The sequence below is a fragment of the Moschus berezovskii genome, chromosome 24, assembly GCF_049115385.1.
Source record: "Moschus berezovskii isolate FMDL1 chromosome 24, NW_MosBer_1.0, whole genome shotgun sequence".
NCBI lineage: Eukaryota > Metazoa > Chordata > Mammalia > Artiodactyla > Moschidae > Moschus > Moschus berezovskii.
In genome coordinates this window covers 23,776,149-23,803,736 of record NC_142483.1, presented here as the reverse complement: position 1 = coordinate 23,803,736, position 27,588 = coordinate 23,776,149, and the positions used below count along the sequence as shown (strand labels likewise).

The 27,588-nt window shown below is 40.3% G+C and overlaps 1 protein-coding gene across 3 annotated transcripts in view; it reads left to right on the top strand.

Moving 5' to 3' along the window:
* ADAMTS9 (ADAM metallopeptidase with thrombospondin type 1 motif 9) overlaps positions 1-27,588 on the top strand; it is a 172,582-nt gene that overhangs the window by 47,867 nt on the left and 97,127 nt on the right. For all 3 annotated transcript variants that reach the window (XM_055414264.2, XM_055414265.2, XM_055414262.2), the window contains exons 12-19: positions 2,058-2,203; positions 10,750-10,931; positions 11,021-11,157; positions 12,802-12,919; positions 13,166-13,261; positions 26,323-26,489; positions 26,582-26,711; positions 27,295-27,421. In XM_055414264.2, the coding sequence (XP_055270239.1) occupies positions 2,058-2,203; positions 10,750-10,931; positions 11,021-11,157; positions 12,802-12,919; positions 13,166-13,261; positions 26,323-26,489; positions 26,582-26,711; positions 27,295-27,421 (1,103 nt within the window). The remainder of the gene's footprint in view (positions 1-2,057; positions 2,204-10,749; positions 10,932-11,020; positions 11,158-12,801; positions 12,920-13,165; positions 13,262-26,322; positions 26,490-26,581; positions 26,712-27,294; positions 27,422-27,588) is intronic.

Below are 27,588 nucleotides of genomic sequence, written 5' to 3'. Positions count from 1 at the left end.
TTCACATCAACCCCCCTCTGCCTCCATTTTCTTTTCTGTAAAAATGGGGTAACAGCAATACCTATTTCATAGAATGGTATGAGGATTAAGTAAGTTAATACATACATAATACTTAGAAGAGTGCCTGGCAACTATTAAATGCTATTAAGTGTAAATATTTGCTCTTATTATTACAAACCTTTTTCAAGTTGGATCTCCTATGTGTATTAGGTGCTTTCCATATGTTGTCTCATGTTAAACTCAAAACAACTTTGGCAGGTAGGTTCTCATTTTTCAGCTATGGAATTAGAGTTCAGTGACTCATCCGAGGTCACAATTAATTTGTAGAATGACCACCCCACGCCACCAGACCATTTGCCTGCTAAGCTATGTCCCCTTAAGATCTGCTCTGTCCAATAGGGCAGCCACTAGCCACGTATGATTAGCGAGCATTTGAAATGTCATTCTGAACTGAAATGTGCTAAAATGAAAATACATACCACATATTAAAGACCTAGCATGAAAAAAAGTGTGGGAAGAAAACCTTAGTTATAATCTTATGTTGATTATATGGAAAAATAGCAATGTCTTAGATATTTTGAGCTAAGTAAAAGACATTAAAGTTAATTTCAGTGTTCTTTTTACTTGTTTTAATGTGGCTGCTAGAATTTCTTAAATTATATGTGTGGCACAAGTTATGTTATTAGATAGTGGTGCTGTATACCAGGCTGCCTCTCTCACTGATTTTTTTAATCATTTACTTTTAATTGAGGAATATTTGCTTTACAGTATTGCATTGGTTTCTACCAAACATCAACATGAATCAGCCATAGGTTTACCCATGTCCCCTCCCACTTGTCTCACTGATTTTTATGTGCATAGATTTCAAGGAATGTTCAAGATTGCTATAAAGACAACTGTAAAATAATTTTGGGGAGTGATGTGGTCACTTCTGCCTCTGCCCACATTTCTTGGGTACAGAGTTGTCCAGGAGTCTTTGGATGCCAAACCTTTTAAGCCTCACCCAAACAGCCCAGAGAGAGGGATGTGGCCCCAGTTACTCAAGAGGATAATTATAAAGAAGAAGGCATAAGGGCAGAGCAGAGAAAGCCTAACTGCGCTCTTTTAAATAACTGTTCGCCAGGCTTTTGCTGGGACTGGCCGCTGACTGGGTTTCACCAGTCCCTTATCTGTCCCCTTTCCCTGCGCACTCCCCCACCGCCTAACTGCTTCTAACCTGAGTTCTCCCTGCAGATAAATCACAGTGGCCACCACCAGCCCCGCTTCAGAGATCTGAGCAAGCAGCGGGGCATCACTCTCCTGCTGCCCCTCTTCCTTTGTATGTTGCTCAGTGACCTCGGCTTCTTGTCAGGGCCTCACACCCCAACAATGGCAGAGGGTTGAAACGGGCTTCTCCACTCCCTTGTCCTGCTGGGGAGTTTTACTTTGTTTTACTTTAAAGCATCAGGGCCTTCTTCCTGCTCCAGGCTGAAGAATCTGAAACCATTAGCAACCCAAAAGTAATAAAGTTTAGGGCTCCATTTTTGCTTTAGTCTCATCTTCTGCTAGAGTGAGTTTATAGGAATCTTGTAACTAGTTTTTTTACCCCCTCTCCCATTTAATTAAAATTGGGTTTTCAAATCTGTGAGGAACCGTAAAGCATTATATTTTACCAGACTCACAACATCTCTAGGCCTTGTTAATGGAGATGCACTATGCAAATCCAATAACTCATTTCAACCCTGTCTGCAACCAGTAGACAGCCCATTTCCACGCCTCATTTTTCCAAGTAGACTAATTGAGCGCTTAGAGGCTGGCCATTGGACTTTCCCTGACAGCCTGCAGCCAGCCATTCATTGGCCAGTTTTATTCAAGCCAGTTGTAAATGAAGACACAGCGTAAAATCACTAAGAGGTTAAAGTCCCTACCATTTCCATTACTCACAGAGATAATTAAATTGCAGCATTTCAAACCAACACGTGGAAAACAATGATAGTACGGTATATTTAAAAGGACAGTGGGTCCTGCAATACCTCAAGCACCGAGCTCTCCCTCACTGTTCCCCTTATTAAATACAGCACTGCAAGTTTGGATTTTGTGTTCCCAAAGAAATGGAGGTCCCTGTGACTGATGGATCCTGGGGAAGTTGGAGTCACTTTGGAACCTGCTCAAGAACATGTGGAGGGGGCATCAAAACAGCCATTCGCGAGTGCAACAGACCAGAGTAAGTCCTCGAGCTCATCACTCTTACTACTGGGGCAGCAGGGGTAGAAAATTCCTAGAGGAAGTCATTTAAATTGAGGCAAGTGAAGAGCTCTTTCCAAATTATAAAGTGCTTGGACTTCTAGGACTGCCCAGACCAATGGTATCTAAGCTCTATCCTTCTGTATTATTTTTCTCCTGTGACCCTTTATTTTAAAAGCTTTATCTGTTAAATGGTAGATGCTTTGTGTTGCTTTGACATTCAGGAATGTCTCACTGCCCCCCTACCCCCTGCCAAGAGTTGGGGTAGCATGCTAATAAAGCAAACAAGTAGATGTTCATTAGGAAACAAGGAAATTGGACATTTCCATCCAGATTGTAGATAAATGTTAAATTTCTACTTACCAACTGAAATGCTAAAAAGGGCATAGAGACCCCCAAGGTGGCATTAGTGAACCCCAAGGGACCTGGAAGTCTAAGTCAGGGTTTACTTTTGAATCAAATTATTTCTTTCCCTGACTCCTGAGGTCCCATCCTACAACCGCTTTTCAAGGTGATTCTCAGTGAGTGACCACAGTCGTCTCTACCAGCCAAACCTTGTTGAAACTTACATGTTCAAATAAAGTCCACAGGCTTTTCCCCCAGCGTCTCATTATGATAGACATGTGTTTGGGGAGAGGCTATTTATAAACGGATTTTAAAAGTTGCTATCTTCATTATAAGGAGTGATATCAAATTTTGTCTGGTTCTAAGATGTATAAAGTTTAAAGGAACAGAAAATAATACATGTTATTATTGCCATCAAAGCTATATAGCCCAAGAGGTCTTCCCAGATTAGTTTTTAGATATGCAGACTCACAGCCATCTTTAAGAACCAGCTGCTCTGGGATTATGCAGAACGGTTTGGCTCAGCAGTACCCTTTAATTTTTAACAGCCTATGTTAGGGATAACAGACTGGATAGGAGAGAAGCAAGCAGGTTGAGAGCAAAGTGGGCTAGTGCAGCAGACTCGGTATTACTGCAGTCTAACCCTGAAGTCCTGAAACAGTAATAGCTACTCAGGCCAGCTGATTCTCCCTGAGCAGGAAAAGGGCCTCCTGTTGACAAAGGTGCCATTTTTTAATAATGAAAATCTTAATTGTGTACACAAAAAAGAATATAGCTTTCGCCTGTCATTGCAAGCCCTGGTCACATAAACACTCTATATAGTCCAAATCACAGATGGCGATCAATTTATTTTAATTTATCTTTGTTCATAGTCCAAGATTATTTCATATCCACATAATATAAACGTTTAAGGACAAGTAGAAAGCTATAAGATATAGACTCTGATCTGTAAAACCAACCCTGTAGCTATGTATATAAACTAATACACATTAGATTTTCCCATAAAGTCTATGTTTAGTATTAGTTTTTAAAATAATAATGTGGAGAATGGACATATGTATATGCATGGCTGAGTCCCTCTGCTGTCCACCTGAAACTATCACAATATTGTTAATCAGTGATACCTCAATACAAAATTAAAAGTTTAAAAAAATATAATGTAAATATAGTAGGTGTTTTCAAAAAATTCAGGTGCAAAAGTGTATGATATAAAAACTTACTGTCATTATTATTCCTACTCCCCTACTCCCCACAAGAAATAACCACTGGAAAATAATTTGAGAGATTATAGATCTAATATGTATTACATGAAATACGTATCACATAACATAAAATATGGGTCATCCTATATTTATTGTTCCACATCTTGCTTGTTAAAATCTATTGGTTATGTAATCTTAGCTGCTTATATTGTTGAAGTTTTAAAGCAGAACATTTTAAGCTAGCAGCAAATATGATGAATTTTTAAAAAATTTAAAACATTTGGCTACATTGAACCAAATTGTTCCTATCATGTTGTTGTTGCTGTTGTTGTTTAGACACTGAGTCATTTCTGACTCCTTTGTGACCCCATGGACTGTAGCCCACCTGGCTCCTCTGTCCATGAGGATTTTCCAGGCAAGAATACTGGAGTGGATTGCCATTACCTTCTCCAGGGGATCTTCCTGACCCAGGAATTGAACCTGCATCTCCTGCTTTGGCAGGTGGAGCCTTTACCACTGAGCCACCAGAGAAGCCCTGTTATTATCATAATAAGCTATTATTGGCATGGGAGTGTGGATATTGCAAATAGTAGGTACTTTTAACATTTTGACTCAAGAATATTCCATTCAAAAGAAGTGGGTTTTTTGTTTTTGTGTGTTTGTTTTGTTTTAATAGTGTTAGAGCAATTCGAAACGTAGTGTGGAAAGAGATAAATCACACCATAACTGGAATGGGCCAGGCAAAGAAAAGCGCCCAGTGTAAAGATCTCAGCAGGAAAAGATCTTGAGCTTCAAAGCAAAGCAGAGATCCTCGCCTTCAGAAGTTAGGAACTGATCATTAAAGACTTCAGTTAGATGTCTTTGTCCTGGATGTTTGCTATGGGAAGTTTTAAAATAATACAACCCACCTAGTTGAGTGTCAGCACTGACATCATTTCATTAAACTCCTCCAAGTTATGTGCACTTTGGGATGTCCCTGTGAACTACTAAGGAAGGAGTCTGCCTCTCGTAACTGAGATTACGATGGCGCTGGGGAAGTCAGCCAGACAAGAGAGAGGGACACTGAAAAGAGAAAAACAGGTCCAAATCAGTTTAAAAGCTTGTTCAGAGAAATTAGGAGAGCAGATGTTTCGTTATGTAGAATGTGCCAGTGATTGCTGTCCTGATTCTCAAGAAGTTTGAAAGAACGGAACCCCTGGCCCCCACGTTGGCTGGCAAAATGCTCTTCTCAGTTTCAGAAGCCCTTAGAATATAATGAAGAGCTCCATTTTTAGAATCTGTGGTAGGCTTCTATTAAGAAGACTGGATTGTTCTTTTATTTTCACTGTATTCGTGGGATTCAATAATATATTTATTTAGTATCTGGATACTTTAAGCTATGTATTTTTTTCTTTAAATATATATAAGCTAAAAAAGGGAAGCAGCCTTGCCATGTGCGTGGGATTATGCTATTACTCGAAGAGCAAACTTTAAAAAGCATATCCTCTCTAATTTCATATCCCCAAAATGTTTTTGGTCCCAGTTGGTGCACCATCATGACAATGGAGCCCTAATGTTTTGTCTTTGTTTTTAGTCCCATTTTTTATTGATGTCCTACATATAAGATAAGCCTATGTTTTGGTAAGGACAGTCCCCGTTTACATTTGTTATCCCGGAGGAGTTATCAATAGCTCTCATTTCAATTCTCAAAGTGTCCTTAATTAAACAATTACATGGTCACCTGATCTATAAGAAACATGTCATAGGATGAAATTTAAAATCAGAACCACCAAAAACAGAACCTGGGGGTCCCAAAACAAGACAAAGCTTTAGATATAGAAGATGCATTACCAGGCAATTGGGCCATATACTTATTTTGTGCTCTAAATTTGGCTCTGAGGTTCCCAGTGACTAGAACAGACTGGATTACAGAATTGTTACGGTCTGTCAAACTAAAAAATCATGCAGGTTTTTTTTTAAGAAAGGCAAAGTATTTCCTTCTTCTTATGCTTCTGTTTTGCTTTTAAGTTGGTAGGTCAAATTAAAGAATAAGCTCATAGATTTGAGAAAAAGACAAGATTGTAAACTACGTATTTCCCATTTAGACTTTGACTCTAACAACTGCTTATGAAATCTTCCATAAATAGAAGAATAAACATATGCATATTTCACCTAAGAAACTCAGTCCCTCTGATTTTCTAAGAAAATCAGTCCCTTTGGCTGTGAAGTTTTTTGAGGTATTGAGTTGGATGAATTTACAGATGGTCCCCAACCTATGTTGGTTAGACTTAAGATTTCTCTATAGTGGTGCAAAAGCAATACACTAGGATTCCCAGGTGGCTCAGTGGTAAAGAATCCACCTGCTAATACAGGAGACACAGGAGACGAGTGTTCGATCCCTGAGTTGGGAAGATCCCCTGGAAAAGGAAGTGGTGACCTACTCCAGTGCTCTTGCCTAGAAAATCCCATGACAGAGGAGCATGGAGGGTCACAAAGAGTCAGACATAACTTAGCAACTGAGCAGGAGTACATGCAGAAGAGAAAAAGTGCTTCAGATTTTGAATTTTGGTCTCTTGTCAGGCTCCTGATATGCAATATGATGCTCAGATAATGCTGGGCAACAGCATCCACTGTACCTCCCAGTCAGCCATGTGATCATAAGGGTAAATAACTAATACGCCTCTAACCTGTCTGTACCAGATAACCATTCTATTGTTTACTTTCAGTATAGCATTCAATTCATTATGAGATAGTCAATACTTTGTTATAAAATAAGCTTTATGTTTGATGATTTTGCTCAACTGTAGGCTAACATAAGTGTTCTGAGCATATTAAAGGCAGGCTCTTCAGTAAGTTAAGTGTATTAAATGCATTTTCAACTTTTAAGATATTTTCAAATTACAATGAGTTTAATCAGGACATAACCCCATGATAAGTCCAGAAAGATCTATCTTTTGAAATGCTGAGAATTGGCTGCTGTGGGAAAGCCATTAACTAATGAATGTATAGAGATTCAATCCCATACATAGACTATTCCGTTTGACAAAGTTGTTAATGATCGCTAGTATGGCTCCTTGATCCATCCCATCTAACCCTTGAATAGCCTTTCAGCATTCCTCATAATTGGTCATTAGACCCTTTCTTAAAACCCTCCAGGTATAGAAAACACATTTACCTTCTCAGGCTGCCAGTTGTATCATTAGAAATTTCTTTCTAGTGCTGTTGTAAGTAAACATAAATGTTGAGATTTTTGTCCAAACCCACTTGCAGACCAAAATTTAACTTTCCTTATAGGTAGAATACGCCTACAATGATCTTTGCAAAATTCTCCCAAAGCTTTGGCCATGCAGCATTGTGAATTTTCTTTGTATATATGATTCAACTTGCCTGTGCCGAATACAGTTATTTTCATAGTAATTAATCAGCAGTTTCCTTAAGTTCTTTCTATCCAAAATTTTAAAAGGATCTTAATAGTTGGAAAATGTGATTAATACTATTTTTAAAGTTACATTTCCTATAATTTTCAGTATTTGCCTGTGGGGGAATAAAACTCCCACTCAGCTAAATTATTATATTAAAACATGAATTTTTCCATGAAATTCAGTTGTCTAAAGCCCTCCCCATTACACAGTCCATGCAGATTCGGTAGAGATCCTATTGACTAGGATATTTTTTAAAAGCTATATATTTTAAAGGGCAAATTTATGCTCATTCATAAAATACCATTTGCCTTCACACAAAAAGCAAATAAAGTCATAGAATGAGTTTTGAAATGGGAAGAGACCCGTCTCAAGAGAGGCACTGTGGGAGGGAGGCCAGGTCATGGGCTTTGGGTCAGGAAGGCCTGCCCTGGTCTCACTTAACTGACATGGAAACTTGCCAGGTTACTTAACATTTCTAAACCCAGTTCAAGCAAAGGTTCAGAAACAAGGATGTCACTACTTACTGCACAGGGTGGCTGTGCACGGTCAGTGATCTATCTTGGCAAGTGACATGGAGCCTTGTATGCTAGACCAGCTCAGGGGTCAGCAAAAGTTTTCTGTAAAAGACCAGATAGTGAATATCTTAGATTTGGGGAGCATCGGCTGTCTGTCCCTCCTATACAACTTTGCTGATTTAGTGAGAAACATACGTTGATAATATGTAACGTGTGGGTGTAGCTGTTTCCCAACATAACTTTTATTTATAGACATGGAAATTTGAATTTCATATAATTTTTATGTGATCCAAAATATTCTTTTTATTTATTTCTAAATTATTTTAGAGTGTTAAAAACTATTCTTAGCTCACTAACCATATAAAAACAGACAGTAGGCTGGATTTGGCCCATGGACTGTAGTTACAGACACTTGGAATAACTTAACATTTACTGTGTGGGTGGCCATGTTCAAGTGCTTCAAATCTATTAACTGAAAAACTCTCACTCAGCCCCATGAAGTAGATATTAGTATCATCTCCCTTTTATGGATAGGGAAACTAAGATTCAGTGATTTGCCTAAGATTGCACCGTTGTTAAGAAACAGGGCTGGGGTTCAAACCTTCTGTTTCCAGGGTCTCTATATAACATTCAGCAATATTGCTTCATACATGGAGTATTTTCTATGTGTTCTTTATTTTTTTAAATGTCAGTTATAAAAAGAAATTTAAAAATGCTCTTTTGGTAGTGGTCAGAGCAAGCAAAGGTGGACAGTGTTACTATATGAAACAGGAAGCCACCTGCAAATGTTAACTGTTTGCTGCTCTTGTTCAATTTCAAGAGTCAGAAAAGACTTTTTATATAAGAGAACTGGAAGGAAAAAATCAACTGTAAAATAAATTATTTTCAAAAGGGAAGAAATATGAGTTACTTTCAGGCAACAGGTAAATGACCTGATGGATCCACTGTAGTTAGTTGTAACATTTAAAAAAAAAAATCCACGAAGTTTGTTCCAGTTTGAGAAAAAAATTTAAGGGGATCTTCCTCATAAAGGGAAAAACAGATTTTACAGCTCTATGAGCCTGCTCTGATATTCATGTGTCATCAGTGATATTTTATGCATGAGACTGGGTTGCTTTGGTACTGAGAGAAGGACTTGGTATCCAAGAAGTCAAGACTGTATCTCTACATGGTACCAAAAACGAAAAAGACAGGCCTCTGGGCTGCAGCTCCTGGGTAATGAAACAGAAAGAGCACAGAGGGAGATCTGGGAAGCTTGAATTTCAGTCTGCTCCCTGCCCTTTTGTTAGCTGTGTTACCTTGGGCAAAGTCCTGAACTTCTCTGAACCTTCCATCCCTTGGTATAAAAGTACCTCAGCTGGCTTTCCCTTGCACAAGATATGCGTGAGTATGGGCTAGTCAAGCACACAAGGCAGATGTAAATCACATGGGCTTAATGGGGAAACAATCATACATAGATGTTGCTGGATTATGTGCTGTTTTGCATCCCTCGATATAGCCTTTATGATAAATAACAATGAATACTTACCATACTCCTTATTGAACTCTTCATTTATAACAAGCCTTTCAGGTGAACAGTATCATCTCTGTTTACTTGGGCAGAACAAAGCTCACAGAGGCCAGGTAGCTCACACAAAGTTGCCCAGCTTGTGACTGCAAAGCCCACGCTCTTACCTCCCTCTACACGGTGGAGGGAACATGTTTATAAGAGCATCATAGACAGGCAGCCCTTCCTGAGACGCAGGCACTCAGCAATACCAATGAGACCTGACTCGCTCATACATCATAGCTCGGATGCAGTACTCATCCGAGTACTGGATCAGATTGGGTTGGGTTGTGCTGAAATGTGACATCATAGTCGCTAACAGTTTTAGTCATCTGCTGTGTGCACTCATTTTAGAGAAGAGGAAAACTGAATCTGTGGGAGGCTAGAACATTGTCTATAGCCACAGAAGGAGGCTAGGATCAAGACAGGAAACCAGATCCAACTCTGGAGCCTCACCAGCTCTGCTAGACTGCCCTTGATTCTGTATTTTATGGTCATGGATATAGTTCCCATTTCCCAAGTCCTGGTTTAACAAAACAAAACAAAGGGAAAAAAACAACAACAAACCACTTCTTGTTGTCTGAATTACTCTGAAAGATTAACTCTAAAGACAAAAGGTAGAAATCTTTCAGCTTGAGAGGTGCCTTAGAGTAGCTGCAGTATCCAGGCTGCTCTAGCTGTGGGTGGGTGAGTCTGATTTCCTCTGATTCTGTGATCTTCCCGTTTCCGTGATGCGCTTGGCAAGCTGTTGACCGTTGGGAGGTGGGTTATATAATTCACTCTCTGGGTCACATCTGGAAAATCCATGAGCGGCGTTGCATGCTGAGACTAAATTGTTCTGTGGTGCTTTGCAAGGCATTCTCCATACTCTTTTGTCACACACAATTTAATGAAACCAGTGCACCCTCTCCTGCTTCTCCTATTAAGTTTAGTCAAAATATGAGCACATCCTAGTCCATCTTATTTGTAAAACAAAACAAAAAACAATAGTCATGCAGGGAGAGAGAGAGAGAAGAGGGAAAGAAATAAATGGAAATGGAATGGGGCAAGTTTTAGGATGATCACCCATGAGAATACCATGGTACAGAGGTAGCATTCCAAGTACTAATTTATACATTTTCTCCTTCTGTGTCTTTAAAGGAGTGTGGATGTTCAGGGCATGGAGGACAGAAAATGATCTGATAGACCCCAGGTTTTATATTTCAAACTTTTAAGTTAGGTGCTCTCTCATTTTATCCTCAAAACTGCCTTACCTTATCAGAATGGTGCTTTCCCATTCTACATGTGGAAGGGTTGAGTCTTGCAGACATTCAGTGACTTGCCCAGGGTTATACACTTAATGATGTTGAAGGCAGAGTACAAACCCAGACCCCCAGAGCCCTTGTCCTGGCCACTGTCACTGACCACTTCACGTTTGCCTCCCTCTAAGACAGGAAGCCCCATTGTAACATACAACATTATAATACATTAGAGAAATACAGTATAATACAGCCTGTGTGTTCTTTACCTTTCATCAGGCCCAGAAATGGTGGCAAGTATTGTGTAGGGCGCAGAATGAAATTTAAGTCCTGCAACACAGAGCCGTGTCCCAAGCAGAAGCGAGACTTCCGAGACGAACAGTGTGCTCACTTTGACGGAAAACATTTCAACATCAACGGTCTGCATCCGAACGTGCGCTGGGTCCCAAAATACAGTGGAAGTAAGTTCATCTGGGGAGGTGCCCACGGCTGCTGGCTGGCACAGGGTCCAGGCACGAAAGTCACGTCGCATGGTGTTTCTCCTGTCTAGTTTTGATGAAGGACCGCTGCAAGCTGTTCTGCAGGGTGGCAGGGAGCACAGCCTACTATCAGCTCCGTGACAGAGTGATAGATGGAACGCCGTGTGGCCAGGACACCAGTGACATCTGTGTCCAAGGCCTGTGCCGGGTGAGTCCCAGATGGCGCGCTCTTCATTGTGCTGTCCTGCCGCCAAACTGTGATGTGTAGCTTCCTCAATATGATAGCAACTGCTTGTGTCTGTGCATTATCTCCAGGGCAGTGGTTCTCAAAGTGGGATCCTCAGACCAGCTTGAGCACCATCTGATTCTCTTTTTTTTCTTTGTTTTATTTTCTTTGATTTTTTTAATTGCAGTGTAATTGATGTACAATGTTGTACTGGTTTCAGGTGTACAGCACAGTGATTCAATTATATTTATCTGTATGTATACATATATATATATATCTCCTTTCTTTTGTCTTATTGGTTGTTACAAAACATTGAGTATAGTTCCCTGTGCTTGGGCTATATAGTAGGTCCTTATTGATTATGTATTTTATATACAGTACTGTATATCTGTTAATCCCAAACTCCTAATTTATCCCTCCCAGTACTGTGTGATTCTAATGCATGCCAAAGTTTGAGAACCACTGCCCTACATTTTTCTGACACTCTCTGTGGGAGCCTGCAAGAAACTTCCCTGTGAGGAAATTACAATCGACACTATGCACAATTTCTTTACCTTAACCATTGTGCATAAGGTTAAACCCAAAAGCTTCCTGACAACAAGTTTTAGAAATTGAATAACACTTCTGGCAGATAGTAAAGCATCAAAGCACTGATTTCTTGAGGTTTGGCACTATTTTCCTATTCTCATCAGTCAGAAGTCATTTCTTACACAGCCAGGCTCTGGGATGATGCATTTGTTCCTTGCAAGCAGTCCAGGGCACATTGAAGCTCCTCATTGGTAGGATTTGAGCTTCACCCAACTCCTGACCACAGCTACAGTGAGGACTTCCTTGTCACTCCATGCTAGAGCAAAACATGGAGTTTCTCCTCAGAGACTGGTTCATTTGAAGGTGCAAAATAGATGAGAATGTGAATTCTGTCCTCCTGGTCTTCTGGTGGTTGCCACTGACATTTTCAGACTCCAGTCTTCTCTGCTGCATTGCGTTAAGATAGGAAGACACTGAAGAGGCCACTTGGAACCTGAGGCCTCAACCTGGCAGCCTGCAGTCATGCTTTAGTCCTCCATTCATAGCCAGTGTTTAAACATAGGAGATTTCACATAAAATCAAATTTTCAAGATCTTAGAAAATTGAGAAATGTCGACACTAGCCTCCTGTTTCTGCATGGCAGCAGTAGCCTGGATTAGACAGGGACTGCTATCTTAAGATGGGGTGTGAGCTCTTTAATGGGATAGGCCTCAGCCACTCCTTAATTTTTTTTTTTTCATTCCTGAGCTGTTTCTCACATTTACTTACTTGTATGCCAGTGCTTCTCAAACTTTAATCTCTAGATGAAGCACCTAAGGGTATTATTTACATGTCAGGAAATATACTCTGATTCAGTGAATCTGGGTGGGGCCTCAGATTCTGCATCCCCAACATCATTTAGGATGCTCATGACTGCTGGTCCAAGGATCACATTTTCCCATAGCAAGGATAAAGACTATATCAGTTCACCACGCTTAAAAGTTTAGAGACTTTAAGTTCTTGTCATTTTGAATGTCCCTCTTTCAAAGAAACACATTACCTAAGAATTATAACCTCTCTAATACTTACCATGTATTTCAACTGTTTTCTTTTTAAAAGCAAGCTGGATGCGATCATGTTTTAAACTCAAAAGCCCGGAGAGATAAATGTGGGGTTTGTGGTGGCGATAATTCTTCGTGCAAAACAGTGGCAGGAACATTTAACACAGTACATTATGGTAAGAATTTGTTCCTAAGAACTGTGAGAAGAGAAATAGTCAAACTGTTAACATTAACCACATGTAATATGTGAAAGTATTTGTGTAAAACATAAAATCAGTCTTGTTAAGGTGTATTACCCATCTGGCTATAAGACGCCTAACAGTGAGAATTCTGATATATTCGTTTGTCGCCACCCTTTATGCCATGCTTAGAGAAAATGAACCAGTCTGTGGAATGCTCAATTTCTGCTCAATTCTTTTCAGGTTACAACGTTGTGGTTCTAATTCCAGCTGGTGCTACCAATATCGATGTGCGGCAGCACAGTTTCTCAGGGAAATCAGAGGATGATAACTACTTAGGTGAGATGGGTGCCCCTTCCTTTTGTAGGAATTCTGGTTCCTTTTCCCTATAGCATGTGGAGAGCTTTCAGATTTCATGTATTTTCATAAAAGACGTTGATTTTGAAACTCATCATTTTATTTCTCCTCCATACATTATACCCTCAGTATATTGATTTAAGGGTCATGTAGTTACACTAGTCAATATCAAGGAATTGACTCTGGATCTTAGAAAATAGAAATGCCCCGAATCAAATTTTGAAAGCACTAACTTTGTAAGTTTAGCGTAAAATCATTGCTATCTTTGAGTCATTAAAAAAAAAATTTGTCCTTTGAGTAACTGACATGCCAGTGTTTTCATAAAGGTGTTACTTAACCAACAGCATACCACAGGTGGACTTATTCAATATTTCTTTATGCCTGATCATTCCAAAAGGTTCTATACTGGCAATATTTTTCTTAGGTCATTACTAACATGGCCCATCTTGCTATTCTGTAGGTTGTCCATCCTTCTCTCACCATGGCCAGGATCATGATTATTCAAATTTATTCCTGTTTTCTAACCACAACTCACCAGGAACTTTGTGTTCTTTTTTTGTTTTTTGTTTTAGCTGGTGGCTCATCCCAGTTCCACTTCAGTTTATTATTTTGTAAACTTCCATAAGTGATTAGGAAATTCATCCAATCATTTTTAATTTAAAAAAAGGACATGGGGACTGGGATAATGACAGAAAAGGATTGAGCTAGTCACTTAGCACAACCAGACTCTTCTTAGCTGTGAAAAACAGCAGGACTTGCACTTAGATCTAGAAGAAATCAGGGCAGTCTTGCTGGGCTGCCAATTTTTAAAAGAAATGAATGGACTTTCTTTTTTCTTTTTTAAGAATTTTATTTATACAAAGCACAATGCCAAAAACATTAACAGTTAAAATTTCACCAAATGAAAAAATACTATAGAATACACAGTTGTAAAAAGCTACATTAAGTTATTTTACAACTGCCTCAAGCTGCAAAGAGAAAAAAAACCCAATGCCATACCTCAGTTATCCCTCTCTCAAAATAATGCCATTTATGTTATAAACCGTGAGCACCTCATCAAAAGACGGGAACTGCTTTTGTTAATTCATATATATATATATATTATATATGACTGTATCACTTTGCTGTACACCTGAAACAAACACAACACTATCAATAAAATATAGTACAACATAAAATAAAAATAAGTAACAGACCTTTGGGGCTTTACACCGAGTTAGAGTTCCTATCAGAGGGGTAACAGCACCACAGCTGTACTGAATCCTCATGAAGGAGGCACACGAATGACTGGATTACAAGAGTTACAGGAATGAGAGCTGCTCATTTCCCAGAAACTACAGCTCACAGAAAGCCAACAAAGGCACACGATACAGACCATTTACTTATGAATGTGTAAAACTCAAGAGAGTCCACATTATTCCTATAACATGTTGAAAGTGCTTCAGAATTCACACAATACTAATCTTCTTATGGTTCTGGTTAAATTATATATACCAGTTTATAACAAATGGTAAAATCTGTAACTCTGTTCAAAGTTTTAAAAGATTACTTAAGAATAGTTTCTTGTATTTCTATGCCACCTTTATAGTTCTTGTTTCTCATTTCTTAATTAGTAAATTTAGCGTGCAGGTTCTATCCCAGGCTAATTTATACACTTCTGGAAGGAACGGCCTCTTAAATCCACAGAGTGTTGGGGTGGGGAGCCCCCAACCATGTCAGATTCGTTTCACATATGATAATATACATGTTTCAATCCATTCTCCCAAATTATCCCACCCTCGCCCTCTCCCATAGAGTCCCAAAGACTGCTCCACACATCCGAGTCTCTGCTGTTGTCTCGTATACAGGGTTATCATTATCCTCTTGCTATATTCCATATTTATGTGTTAATATACTGTATTGGTGTTTTTCTTTCTGGCTTACTTCACTCTGTATAATAGGCTCCAGTTTCATCCACCTCATTAGAACTAATTCAAATGTATTATTTTTAACTGCTGAGTAGTACTCCATTGTGTATATGTACCACAGCTTTCTTATCCATTCGTCTGCGGATGGACATCTAGGTTGCTTCCATGTCCTGGCTATTATAAACAGTGCTGCAATGAACATTGGAGTACACGTGTCTCTTTCAATTCTGGTTTCCTCGGTGTGCATGCCCAGGAGTGCGATTGCTGGGTCGTATGGCAGTTCTATTTCCAGTTTTTTAAGGAATCTCCACACTGTTCTCCATAGTGGCTGTAGTAGTTTGCATTCCCACCAACAGTGTAAGAGGATTCCCTTTTCTCCACACCCTTTCCAGCATTTATTGCTTGTAGACTTTTGGATAGCAGCCATTCTGACTGGCATGAAATGGTACCTCATTGTGGTTTTAATTTGCATTTCTCTGATTATGAGTGATGTTGAGCATCTTTTCATGTGTTTGTTAGCCATCTGTATGTCTTCTTTGGAGAAATGTCTGTTTAGTTCTTTGGCCCATTTTTTGATTGGGTCGTTCATTTTTCTGGAATTGAGCTGCAGGAGTTGCTTATATATTTTTGAGATTAATCCCTTATCAGTTGCTTTCTTATAATGCCCAGGCAGGGACTCTACTTATCCATCTTGAATACAGCCTCTATAGAGGCTCTACAACAAATTCCTTTGTTGTAGCATTTTCTGCAATATCTCATTTTTCATTCAGTCAGCCACTTATTTAATGTGTGCCAGGCCCTGTTCTAGGCATGATAGACAAACTGAAGAAAAACATTAACAAATAAAAATCTCTCTTTTCTTAGAACTTACTTTTTAGTGGGAAGAGATAGACGATAAACAATAACTTAATAGATAGGCAAACTATATTCTGTTAGAAGGTCATAAGTAAAATTAGAAAACAGAGGAAATTGGGATACTGAGGGTGGAGCAGGAAGAGTAGAATTGAAAATACTTGAATTGTAGCAAGCGATAACGGATATCTGGGGAAGAGCATTCTAGGCAGAGGGAATGAGGAGTCATGTGTCTATTTTGTTCCAAGGACAGAGGAAGACCAGTGTGGCTGGAGCTGTGTAAGCCCAAAGGAGAGTCCTAGATGAGTTTAAACACATATCAGGACTAAATCAGAGAGGGCCATGGAACTGTTGAAAGAACTTGAATTGTAAGAGACAAGGGTAGCTACTGGATATTTTGAACCAAGGACTAGCATGATATAGTCATATTTTCAAAAGAGTACCCTACTTGTTACACTGAGAATGGGGGGGTGGTCGGGGAGAAGGGTACACAGGGTAGAAACAGAAAGACTGGTTAGAAAGTTATTGAAATGATCAAAGAGTTGCTAGCGGTTTGGCTCCAAATGGGAGCAGTAGAATTGGCAGTAAAATAGTCAAATTAGTCAAAATCTAGATATCTTTTGAGGGTGGAGCCGTCATGACTAGTGGGTGGATTGAATATGATACGTGAGAGAAAGAGAAGGCTCAAGGGTGACTCCACAGTTTTGACCTGAGCAGCTGAAAGAATGTAGTCACTCTCAACTCAGCTGAGACTTGTTTTTTATGTGACCACTAGTGTTTTAGGATCAGAAGCTGTGATTTTGTATCTTTAGCTCAAGATATAAAGCCTTTACATAATATGAACCGAGTACATGATGGCGGAGTTATTGAATAACCATCGTTCATGCTATCTTCACTGAGTACCTACCATTAATGGGGATGGAATTATGATGGAAATATATAGAATCTTCCTTCTTTTATTTGCTTAGAGTTTCTTTCTTTATTTATTTTTGGCTGTGCTGGGTCTTTGTTGCTCTAAGGACTCTTCTTCAGTTGTTGAGAGTCGGGGGCTACTAGTTAGGGTGCATAGGCTTTTTATTGCAGTGGCTCCTTCTTGTTGCAGAGCACAGGCTCAGGCATGAGGATTTCGGTAGTTGTGGCATGTGGGCTCAGTAGTTGTGTCTCCTGGGCTGTGGAGCACAGGCTGTATAGTTGTGGCTCACAGATTTAGTTGCTCTGCAGCATATGGGATCTTCCCGAATCAGGGATCCAACCCATGTCTCCTGCACTGGCAGGGAGATTCTTTACCACTGAGCCAGCAGGGAAGCCCTCCTTCTTTTAAGAATGCATGCTAAGTTGCTTTCGTCATGTCCAACTCTGTGCAACCGTGTGGACTGTAGTCAGATCCCGTGTCAATGGGATTCTCCGGGCAAGAATACTGGAGTGGGTTGCCATTTCCTTCTCCACTTCTTCTTTTAAGAAAGACTATTAAATCTTTCTTGGAATCAGTTCTCAGTGGTCACATCACACCCTCAATACTCAAAGGAGTGGTGCCTTTTAAAACAGTTAACAAAGTTCTTGGGGATCCTTTTCAAATAATTTTTGGGGAATCCCACATTTTTCCTTCAGCCACTGTACAAAATGGGTCAGGCGTTTTTCTTCATGGACTGGGTTATAAATTAGAGCCTGTGACTACTGTGGTCTTACTACTTCCTAATTAAATCCAGCAGCATGGCATGCAGCCTCCTTTATTGGTTAATTTCCTGAAAGCCAAATGCCATGTTGAGTCGTTCCTTTCTTCTCCTCAAAAAGGAGAAGGAGTCTCCAGTGTTCTTCTCCTTCTGGGGAAAAATATCCTTTCAAGCAGTGGCCTCAGTTCAATTCATCAACCAGGTTGGGCACCTAAATTAGGGAGGACCTTCTGATATCCTTTTATGTCTCACTAGAAGTTTCTTAATCTCCTTGTAAAGAATGAAAGCAAAATTAAAGAAGGTTTGTCATCTGGGATGGGTAATTTGAAGTAGTCATGGCTCTTTAATGGAATATCACAGGAAAGTTACCTGTTGGTCAAAGAACATCTCTCTGGAAGCAGATGAAAAGTGCAAGCAAAGATGGCATGTCACAGTTCACCGAGTGTGAAGGTTAAGACCTCAGAGCCTTTGAACCTTACAGTGGTTTCTTAACAAGTTAGGAAGAATATGATGTTGTTATCAAATCTGGCATGTGTAAATGTTTACTCTCGGTTTGAAAGAAGGCACAGCAAATGCTCTAAGAAGATTTTAAAGCCCCCAATTGAGTCTTGCTGGAGTACAGCCCCAGTTGTTTCGTTGCTAAGCAATCATCATCCTTATCCCTCATATTTTTTTTAAGGTCAGTCAAGCCATACTCTTTTTGCATGTGTTGGTGAAGAAACAATTTCCAGGAGAGAGGGCCTTTGTAGCCGCCCAGCTCTGATGGGTGAAATGGGGGGGAAACCAACCCAGGAAATTAGCTCCCTAATCGCATTAGTGGGAGGTTGGGCAGTAGACGGTTGTTTTCAGGAAACTATTTGTTTCACAAGGTACCGAAGCAGAAAGCCTCAGTGTCAAAGGTCATCCTTTCAACATAGACCCCTCCCTCCAGTTGGGTTAAAGCCAAGTTGCACCCAGTGCTACCATCTTCATATTTCTTTAGGAGAAAAAAGGAGTCATTTCCATGGTGTTTATTTGTCTCCAGGATACTAACCTTTGATGAATAGTGTTAGCGGGAAGACAGGAATCGATTCAGTTCAAGATAAAGCAGGAACTCCATTTCACTTGATGTCTCCTATCTCCTTTCCTACTCACCATTCGCTGGGATAAAGAGCATGCAGTGAAGGGTGAAATGCCCCCAAGTCAGCATAAGCATGTGAGGAAGCCTGGAGATGTTGGAAAGGGTCCCCAAAATTAACCTAGGATAGATGATTGCTCCTTGAATACAGACAGAACTGGATTATCGCCTAATTTACAGAACTGGCCTTGTGACATCTCATTTCCCCCTTTTCAGTGAAGCATCAGCTGGGTAGCTAGCCTTCGACTCCACTTGAAAGCACTGAGTGATTTTGCTGGCAGCACATCCTGCCACCGCCATGCAAGTGCCCACATCAGGAGGCAGCCATAGGAGGCCTGAGGTGCCACAGAAACAACCTCTTCTCCAACCAGTGACCCATTGAAACTCCTGCATCTTGCATGACTGGTGGGTCTCATGTTGCAGGAGCTGTGGGGAGACGAGGTTGTCAGAGGTTTATACTGACAGGAAAAGTTATTTGGCTGAAAGTTCTTGGTTCTTCTTGTCACGAATGTCAGGTTCAGTCAGTCACCTGTTCTTTCAGCATTATTGATTGAGCACCTGCTATGGGCTGGGATCTTTCTTAGGCTTATACAAGCGCCCTTTTAAGAGTTGACTTTACTTCAAGAGGCTCATGCAATCTAGCAAAATCAACAACTTAATTTTTTTAAAAAATCTATAGCTAAACATATTTGCTTTCAATTTGCACAGAAGGTAAAGAATGCCCGAAATCATTCACTGATTTCATGGACATTTGTTGGCTTTCTTCTTGAAAAACTGGTGGTTGACAGGCTCTGGAGATACATTTCCATGATTAGAAGTCACCTGGCCTCAGAAAATATTTTAATAATATTTAAGTCATGCTTTTCTTATCCATAAATTAAGCATCTATAAAAGCGTGATGAGAAGACAGTGCATTTGAAGGCATTTTGATCTGCCAGCTACCAAATCCTATATGCACCATCTTGTTCAATATTTACAACAATTCTATAAGAAAGCTGGGCTTCCCTGGTGGCTCAGACAAGAAAGAATCTGCCTTCAACACAGAAACCCGGATTCGATCCCTGGGTTGGGAAGATCCCCTAGAGAAGGAAATGGCTACCCATTCCAGTATTCTTGCCTGGAGAATTCCATTGACAAAGGGGCCTGGTAGGCTACAGTCTGTGGGGTTGCAAAGATTACAACAGGACTGAGTGACTAACACTTTCATTTTCACTTTATAAGAAAGCCGTTATCCAGAGGAAGAAACTGAGGCTTAGAGAGGTTGAGAAACTTCCCTGAGGTCACACAACCAAAGTGGGACGAATTAAAATCGTTATGGGTCTTATTTCAGGTATTATACCTTTAACCACTTCAGTTCATTGCCTCCACATAGAAAAATGTATAGCTGACCTGGGGATGAACATGACTGGAAGTCAAGGTTTATTGGTGGGAGTGAATGGTGAGGTCGGAAGAATAGATCAAGATAAGAGAGTGATGCTGAGGAGTTTGAACAACATTCTGTTGGTTGTAGGGACAATCAAATGATTTTGAATAAAAAAGAACCAAGATTTTGGATTGCCTTTTTTAATATGTTTTTAAAGGCTTTGTTTCCTGTGTCACCACTGTCTTCCCAACCATTTCAAGTGAAGGCATCTTACTATTCCCTCAGGGCTAAGATAAGGCTTATAAGGGTAGAAATTCTGGTAGGTGAAGCACTGCTTTAGGGACCACATTTGATGCATTTCAATCTTGAGCCTGCAAAGAATAATCTTTGCATCCGTATAGTGCCCAGTGGGGTGAACTCTGTGAGGTTCCTATGTCTACAAAAACAAGGGCCCTGCTGCCACAGTCTATTCAGAGATACATCACAGCCTTCATTCATTTCCACATAAGAGTACAATATCTAATTTCCCTAAATCCTCTCAACCTCTTCTGCATATGCATTGCTTCTGGTCTGCATGGTGAAAGACAACACAGCACCTGCATCAGTGAAAGACAGGTTAGGATGTGGCAGGTACTTGGGATAACTTGGCTTCTTCCCATCCCAGAACCAAGACAGATGTCACTGATGATGCTGAGACATGATGCTGAAAAGAAATCCTGTTCTCCATAGTTTCTTGAGTGACTAGCACCAAATGATTAACATTGGTGTCTGGGAAGAAACTTATTTGCCAACTCTGAGTTAAGTTTCCACATTCCTTTTATTCACCTAAATATTTACATGGCCTGTGTATTTTAAGGGTTCCCTCCCTGCTGAGATATGCTAATTGTGTACAACTTATAAAAGAGAAGGGGCCGCTTTCTAGTATTTTGTTCAGAGCTCAAATGTTTCGTAGTTCTGCTTTCTTGAGTACTTGTTACATGTCAGGTCAAAACATGGAATAGTTCATTATTCAAAGAGCAGTTGTACTGGGGAAAAAAAGTGATACTTAAAAATTTTTATAGTAACTGAAAGTGAAAGTTAGTTGCACGGTTGTCTCCAACTCTTTGTGATCCCATGGACTGTAGCCCACCAGGCTCCTCTCCCCTTGGAATTCTCCAGGCACGAGTACTGGAGTGGGTTGCCATTTCCTTCTCCTGGGGATCTTTCCGACCCTGGGATCAAACTCTGGTCTCCTACACTGCAGGCAGATTCTTTACCAACTGAGCTAATAACTACTAAGGAGAACCTATGATTGAAATATTATTTGATTTTTTTTCATGAAATAATTGGGATTTTGTCTTGAGAAATTAATCAAAAAGTATGAAAATAAATTTTATTTTTTCTTACGTTCAACAAAATTACATTTTGATTTTAATCATGCTCAGGTTTTTAGAATGGAGAATATGTCAGTGGATAAATATTTTCGCCTAAGTTTTTCAGTCAAGTTATATGACATTAGAGTGGTACATTCTTTGCTTAAAGTTTGAGCTCAACAGTAAAACCTGAAAAGGAGTCATTTTTTAAAAAGCTTCCCGAGATTTTTTTATTTACTTTCCCAACAATCTCTCTTGACATTTGGAGAACTAAATTATCCCTTCTGAAGCAGCTGTCATCTCATCTTTTTTGTCCATTTTCTTTCCTTTTCTTAAATGTCTGACTGGTCTAACTCTGTCATGGTCTCAGTTGGCCAGTGTTTTGGCCCTTGACTCAAGCATTACTTTTTCAGCTTCACTGATTATTTCATCTTTTGCAATATTTGCAGTAGATTCATTCATTCTCCCTTCCCCCCCTCAAAAAAAACACTATTTTTTGAGCATCTACCATGTGTTCTTTCAGAAGCTGAGATATAACTGTGAACAAAACAGTCCAAATATCCTTGCTTACATTCTTTTTCTGGGAGAATAGAGAGAGCATAAGCAAAGTATAATGGAGAAAAATTAAGCTAGGAATTGGATGAGAAGTTTTGGTGGAAGGGGTTTGAAGGTTTAAAAAGAATGATCCAGGTAGGCTTTACCGTGCAACAAATTATCTCATGATCTAGTGACTTAGAATAACAAGTGTAAACAGTATACAAGTTTCCATGTGTCAGGAATCTGGGAGCAGCATAGCTGGGTGTTTCTGGCTTGAGGTCTTTCCTGCAGTGGCTGTGAAGACTTCAGTAAGGGTTGTGATTCTATCTGAAAGCTTGACTGGGGCTAGCAGGTCCACTTCCTGGATACTTCACTTAATTGCTCTTGGCAGAAGGCTTTGGTTCCTTGCTGCCTTTTGCAGAAGGCTTCTCAGTGGAGCTGCTTGAGTATCTTAACAACTCAGCAGCTGACTTCTCCCAAAGCCAGAGATTCAAGGAAGAGCACAGTGGAGCCCTAATGCCTTAGACCTAGCCTTGGACATCACAGTATCCTAGTGATTATACAGTCAGCGCAATTCAGTGTGAGAGGGGACAGCACAAGGTGTGAATATAGAAGGCAAGGATCGTTGGGGCCATATTGGAGGCTGACTACCTCAGTGGGTCTTCCCAAAGAATTGATATTTGAGTGTCATAGTGGTTATGGATTTTCAGTTTCAACATCTGTCAAAACAGGACAACAAAGATTCAATAGGTTCAACTATTGAATGAAATAGAAAGAGTTATTTGGGTGGGAACCAGTTTTATAAATGTTCATTTCATTAATAATATATTTTTAAATCATACGCTTTCTTTTTTTAAATTGAGATAATTTTGGAAAAATTGTTTGGGTTCTCAAGATCATGGCTGAAATTCTGGAACAGGAACTATGAGGTCTCTGTGTTTATGTGTTCATATGTGTCTATGTGTGTTATAGATGTGTGATATTGCCAAAAGTTAATTCACAAAGGAGCTCTATTTAATTTACTTAAAGGAAATTAAATATAAATACTCAAAAATACAAAATAATTAAGTCAGAATAAATTTCAGGCTCATATTATCTGAAAAATGTTCGGGACAAAATTAATATCTGTTAATGAAAGTGGTTTAAGCTTTTTGGTGTGAAAAAACTAAGATCATGGCATCTGGTCCCATCACTTCATGCCAAATAGATGAGAAAACTGTGGAAACAGTGGCTGACTTTATTTTTCTGGGCTCCAAAATCACTGCTGATGGTGACTGCAGCCATGAAATTAAAAGACGTTTGCTCCTTGGAAGGAAAGTTATGACCAACCTAGACAGTATGCTAAAAAGCAGAGACATTACTTTGCCAACAAAAGTCTGTCTAGTCAAGGCTATGGTTTTTCCACTGGTCATGTATGGATATGAGAGTTGGACTATAAAGAAAGCTGAATGCCGAAGAATTGATGGTTTTGAACTGTGGTGTTAGAGAAGACTCTTGAGAGTCCCTTGGACTGCAAGGAAATCCAACCAGTCCATCCTGAAGGAGATCAGTCCTGGGTGTTCATTGGAAGGACTGATGTTAAAGCTGAAACTCCAATACTTTGGCCACCTGATGCGAAGAGCTTACTCATTGGAAAAGACCCTGATGCTGGGAAAGATTGAGGGCAGGAGGAGAAAGGGATGACACAGAATGAGATGGTTGGTTGGCATCACCAACTCGATGGACATGGGTTTGGGTGGACTCCAGGAGTTGGTGATGGACAGGGAGGCCTGGCATGCTGAGGTTCATGGGGTTGCAAAGAGTCAGACATGACTGAGTGACTGAACTGAACTGAAGTATAGGCAAAGAGTTACACATAATCAGGATTTTCTAAGATTGGATTTAATTTAGTTGGGTAAATTTGGAAAACTCAGCAGTGGCCACAGGACTAGAAAAGGTCAGTCTTCATCCCAATCCCAAAGAAAGGCAATGCCAAAGAATGCTCAAACTACTGCACAATTGCACTCATCTCACATGCTAGTAAAGTCATGGTCAAAATTCTCCAAGCCAGGCTTCAGCAATACGCGAACCTTGAACTTCAAGGTGTTCAAGCAGGTTTTAGAAAAGGCAGAGGAACCAGAGATCAAATTGCCAACATCCGCTGGATCATGGAAAAAGCAAGAGAGTTCCAGAAAAACATCTATTTCTGCTTCATTGACTATGCCAAAGCCTTTGACTGTGTGGATCACAATAAACTGTGGAACATTCTGAAAGAGATAGGAATCCCAGACCACCTGACCTGCCTCCTGAGAAACCTGTATGCAGGTCAAGAAGCAACAGTTAGAACTGGACATGGAACAACAGACTGGTTCCAAAGAGGAAAAGGCGTACGTCGAGGTTGTATGTTGTCACCCTGCTTATTTAACTTCTATGCAGAGTACATCATGAGGAACGCTGGGCTGGAAGAAGCACAAGCTGGAATCAAGATTGCTGGGAGAAATATCAATAACCTCAGATATGCAGATGACACTACCCTTATGGCAGAAAGTGAAGAGGAACTCAAAAGCCTCTTGATGAAAGTGAAAGAGGAGAGTGAAAAGGTTGGCTTGAAGCTCAACATCCAGAAAACTAAGATCATGGCATCTGGTCCCATCACTTCTTGGGAAATAGATGGGGAAACAGTGGAAACAGTGTCAGATTTTATTTTCTTCGGTTCCAAAATCACTGCGGATGCTAATTGCAGTCATGAAATTAAAAGACACTTACTCCTTGGAAGAAAAGTTATGACCAACCTAGACAGCATATTAAAAAGCAAAGACATTACTTTGTCAACCAAGGTCCGTCTAGTCAGGGCTATGGTTTTTCCCGTGGTCATGTATGGATATGAGAGTTGGACTGTGAAGAAAGCTGATCGCCAAAGAATTGATGCTTTTGAATTGTGGTGTTGGAGAAGACTCTTGAGAGTCCCTTGGACTGTAAGGAGATCCAACCAGTCCATTCTAAGGGAGATCAATCCTGGGTGTTCATTGGAAGGACTGATGCTAAAGCTGAAACTCTAATACTTTGGCCACCTCATGGGAAGAGTTGACTCATTGGTAAAAACTCTGATGCTGGGAGGGATTGGGGGCAGGAGGAGAAGGGGACGACAGAGAATGAGATGGCTGGATGGCATCACCGACTCGATGGACATGAGTTTGAGTGAACTCCGGGAGTTGGTGAAGGACAGGGAGGCCTGGCGTGCTGTGATTTGTGGGATCGCAAAGAGTCAGACACGACTGAGCAACTGAACTGAACTGAAATGGATTTTGTTAGGAATGGGGTAAGACAAGACTGGATTTGATTTCTCTCTCCAAAGTATTCTTGAAATGCTACTTTTGACAAACAGATTAAGATGAGTTTCTTCACCTATAAGTGATTTGTATTTGCTTTTGAGATCTTCCCTGATAGCTCAGTTGGTAAAGAATCTGCTTGGAGACTTTACCAGTGCAGGAGATCCCAGTTCGATTCCTGGGTCGGGAAAATCTGCTGGAGAAGGGATAGGCTACCCACTCCAGTATTCTTGGGCTTCCCTTGTGGCTCAGCTGGTAAAGAATCCACCTGCAATGTGGGAGACCTGGGTTCAATCCCTGGGTTGGGAAGATCCCCTGGAGAAGGGAAAGTCTACTCACTCCAGTATTCTGGACTGGAGAATTCTATTAACTACAGTCCATGGGGTCGCAAAGAGTTGGACATGACTGAGCGACTTTCACAATGTTGGCTTCTAACATTTTGTAGGTTTCACTTGTACAGCATTATATTTCTACTTGTGTATATGCTACAGCATACTCATTACAAAAAATATAGTTTCCATCCATCACCATCCATTTGATCTCCTTACTCTTTTTGCCCTACCCCTGCCCACCCCGCCACTTCTCCTCTGGTAACCACATTTATTAGTTCCATCTGTAACCCTATAACTGCAGGGCTTGTATCACAAACCGCAGTCTAATTAGCACTCTTGTATTATATGTCAGCTAATTTTCAAAGGCACCATGAAGGGTGGGTGTCTCTATCTCCACTTTAGAGATAAAGAAATCAAGACCAAGAGTAGGAAAGTGATGTCCCAAGGCCACATACTTGGGAAGTGGCAACGCTCAGATTTGAGTCTGTGTGCATCTGACTGAAAAGTCCATATTCTTCACACTCTGTCTGCCTATCAATGTGTTCTTTCATTTTACAAACAGAAGAATGGCAGCAAATCAATGATTTCTCTTTTCTCGCCACCAGCTTTATCAAGCAGTAAAGGCGAATTCTTGCTCAATGGAGACTTTGTTGTCACGATGTCCAAAAGGGAAATCCGTATTGGGAATGCTGTGATAGAATATAGCGGGTCCGACAACGTTGTGGAAAGAATCAACTCCACAGGTCGCACTGAACAAGAACTTCTGCTTCAGGTAAACACTTGGCCATGAGTCCATGCCCCTTTTCTAATTCCATGAATTGCCAGGCCTACATCCATCCTCTCCATTTTCTCTTCGCATTCTAGGTGTTGTCAGTGGGAAAGTTATACAACCCCGATGTGCGCTATTCTTTCAATATTCCAATTGAAGACAAACCCCAACAGTTTTACTGGAACAGTCATGGACCCTGGCAAGCATGCAGTAAACCCTGCCAAGGTATCTACTTTTAGGTTGAGCTCAGGGGATTTGACGTGTTTTTTAATTTTTTCTTTCTTTCTTTTTTGTGGAGGCAGCCAAATTCATGTAATCGGTACACCTTTCTATCTGCATCCTTTTTCTAATCGTTCTCTGCCTCTGTCTGGTCACTTTGGGCTGGCAAGTTGAACTATTTAATGGATTTAGGACATGTTTGGTTTCCTCATCATGTGTGAAGCCAAGCAAAATCAGCTCTGTCAAATTGACTTTCCAGAGACATAAATTTAGTAGTCATATTATATGCACTTTATCTGGTTTCCTTTTGTCTAATTTATGAGTTGGCAAACTATAGCCAGAGGGCCAAATTCAACTCACTTCCTGCTTTTATAAATAAAGTTTTGTTGGAACACAATTTTTTACATCTGTAAGCGGCTGCTTATGCTCTGTAACAAGAGTTTAGTAGTTGCAATAGAGATCATATGGCCCACAAAACCAAATATGTTGACTGTCTAACCCTTTACAGAAAATGTTTGCCAGTCTCTGGTCTAAATAGTTGATGGAATAAGTTACTTTGCCTGAAAAATATTTTTTCCTCCTTGCTTAGGGGAGCGGAAACGAAAACCTGTTTGCACCAGGGAATCTGATCAGCTTACAGTTTCTGATCAAAGATGTGATCGACTGCCTCAGCCGGCACCCATTACTGAACCTTGTGGCACAGACTGTGACCTGAGGTGAGGCCAGTGTTTCCTCGTGGTCTTTATCACTGAGTTCTGAAGGTTTTGCAGGGAGCAGGTGGGATATTAGTCCTTAGGCCCCTTCCTTGTGTTTCAGTGAAATAAGCTTTAGTCAGTTTTCCATCCCTCTGAAACTGATTATCTAAGACATATGCCTGCAGATT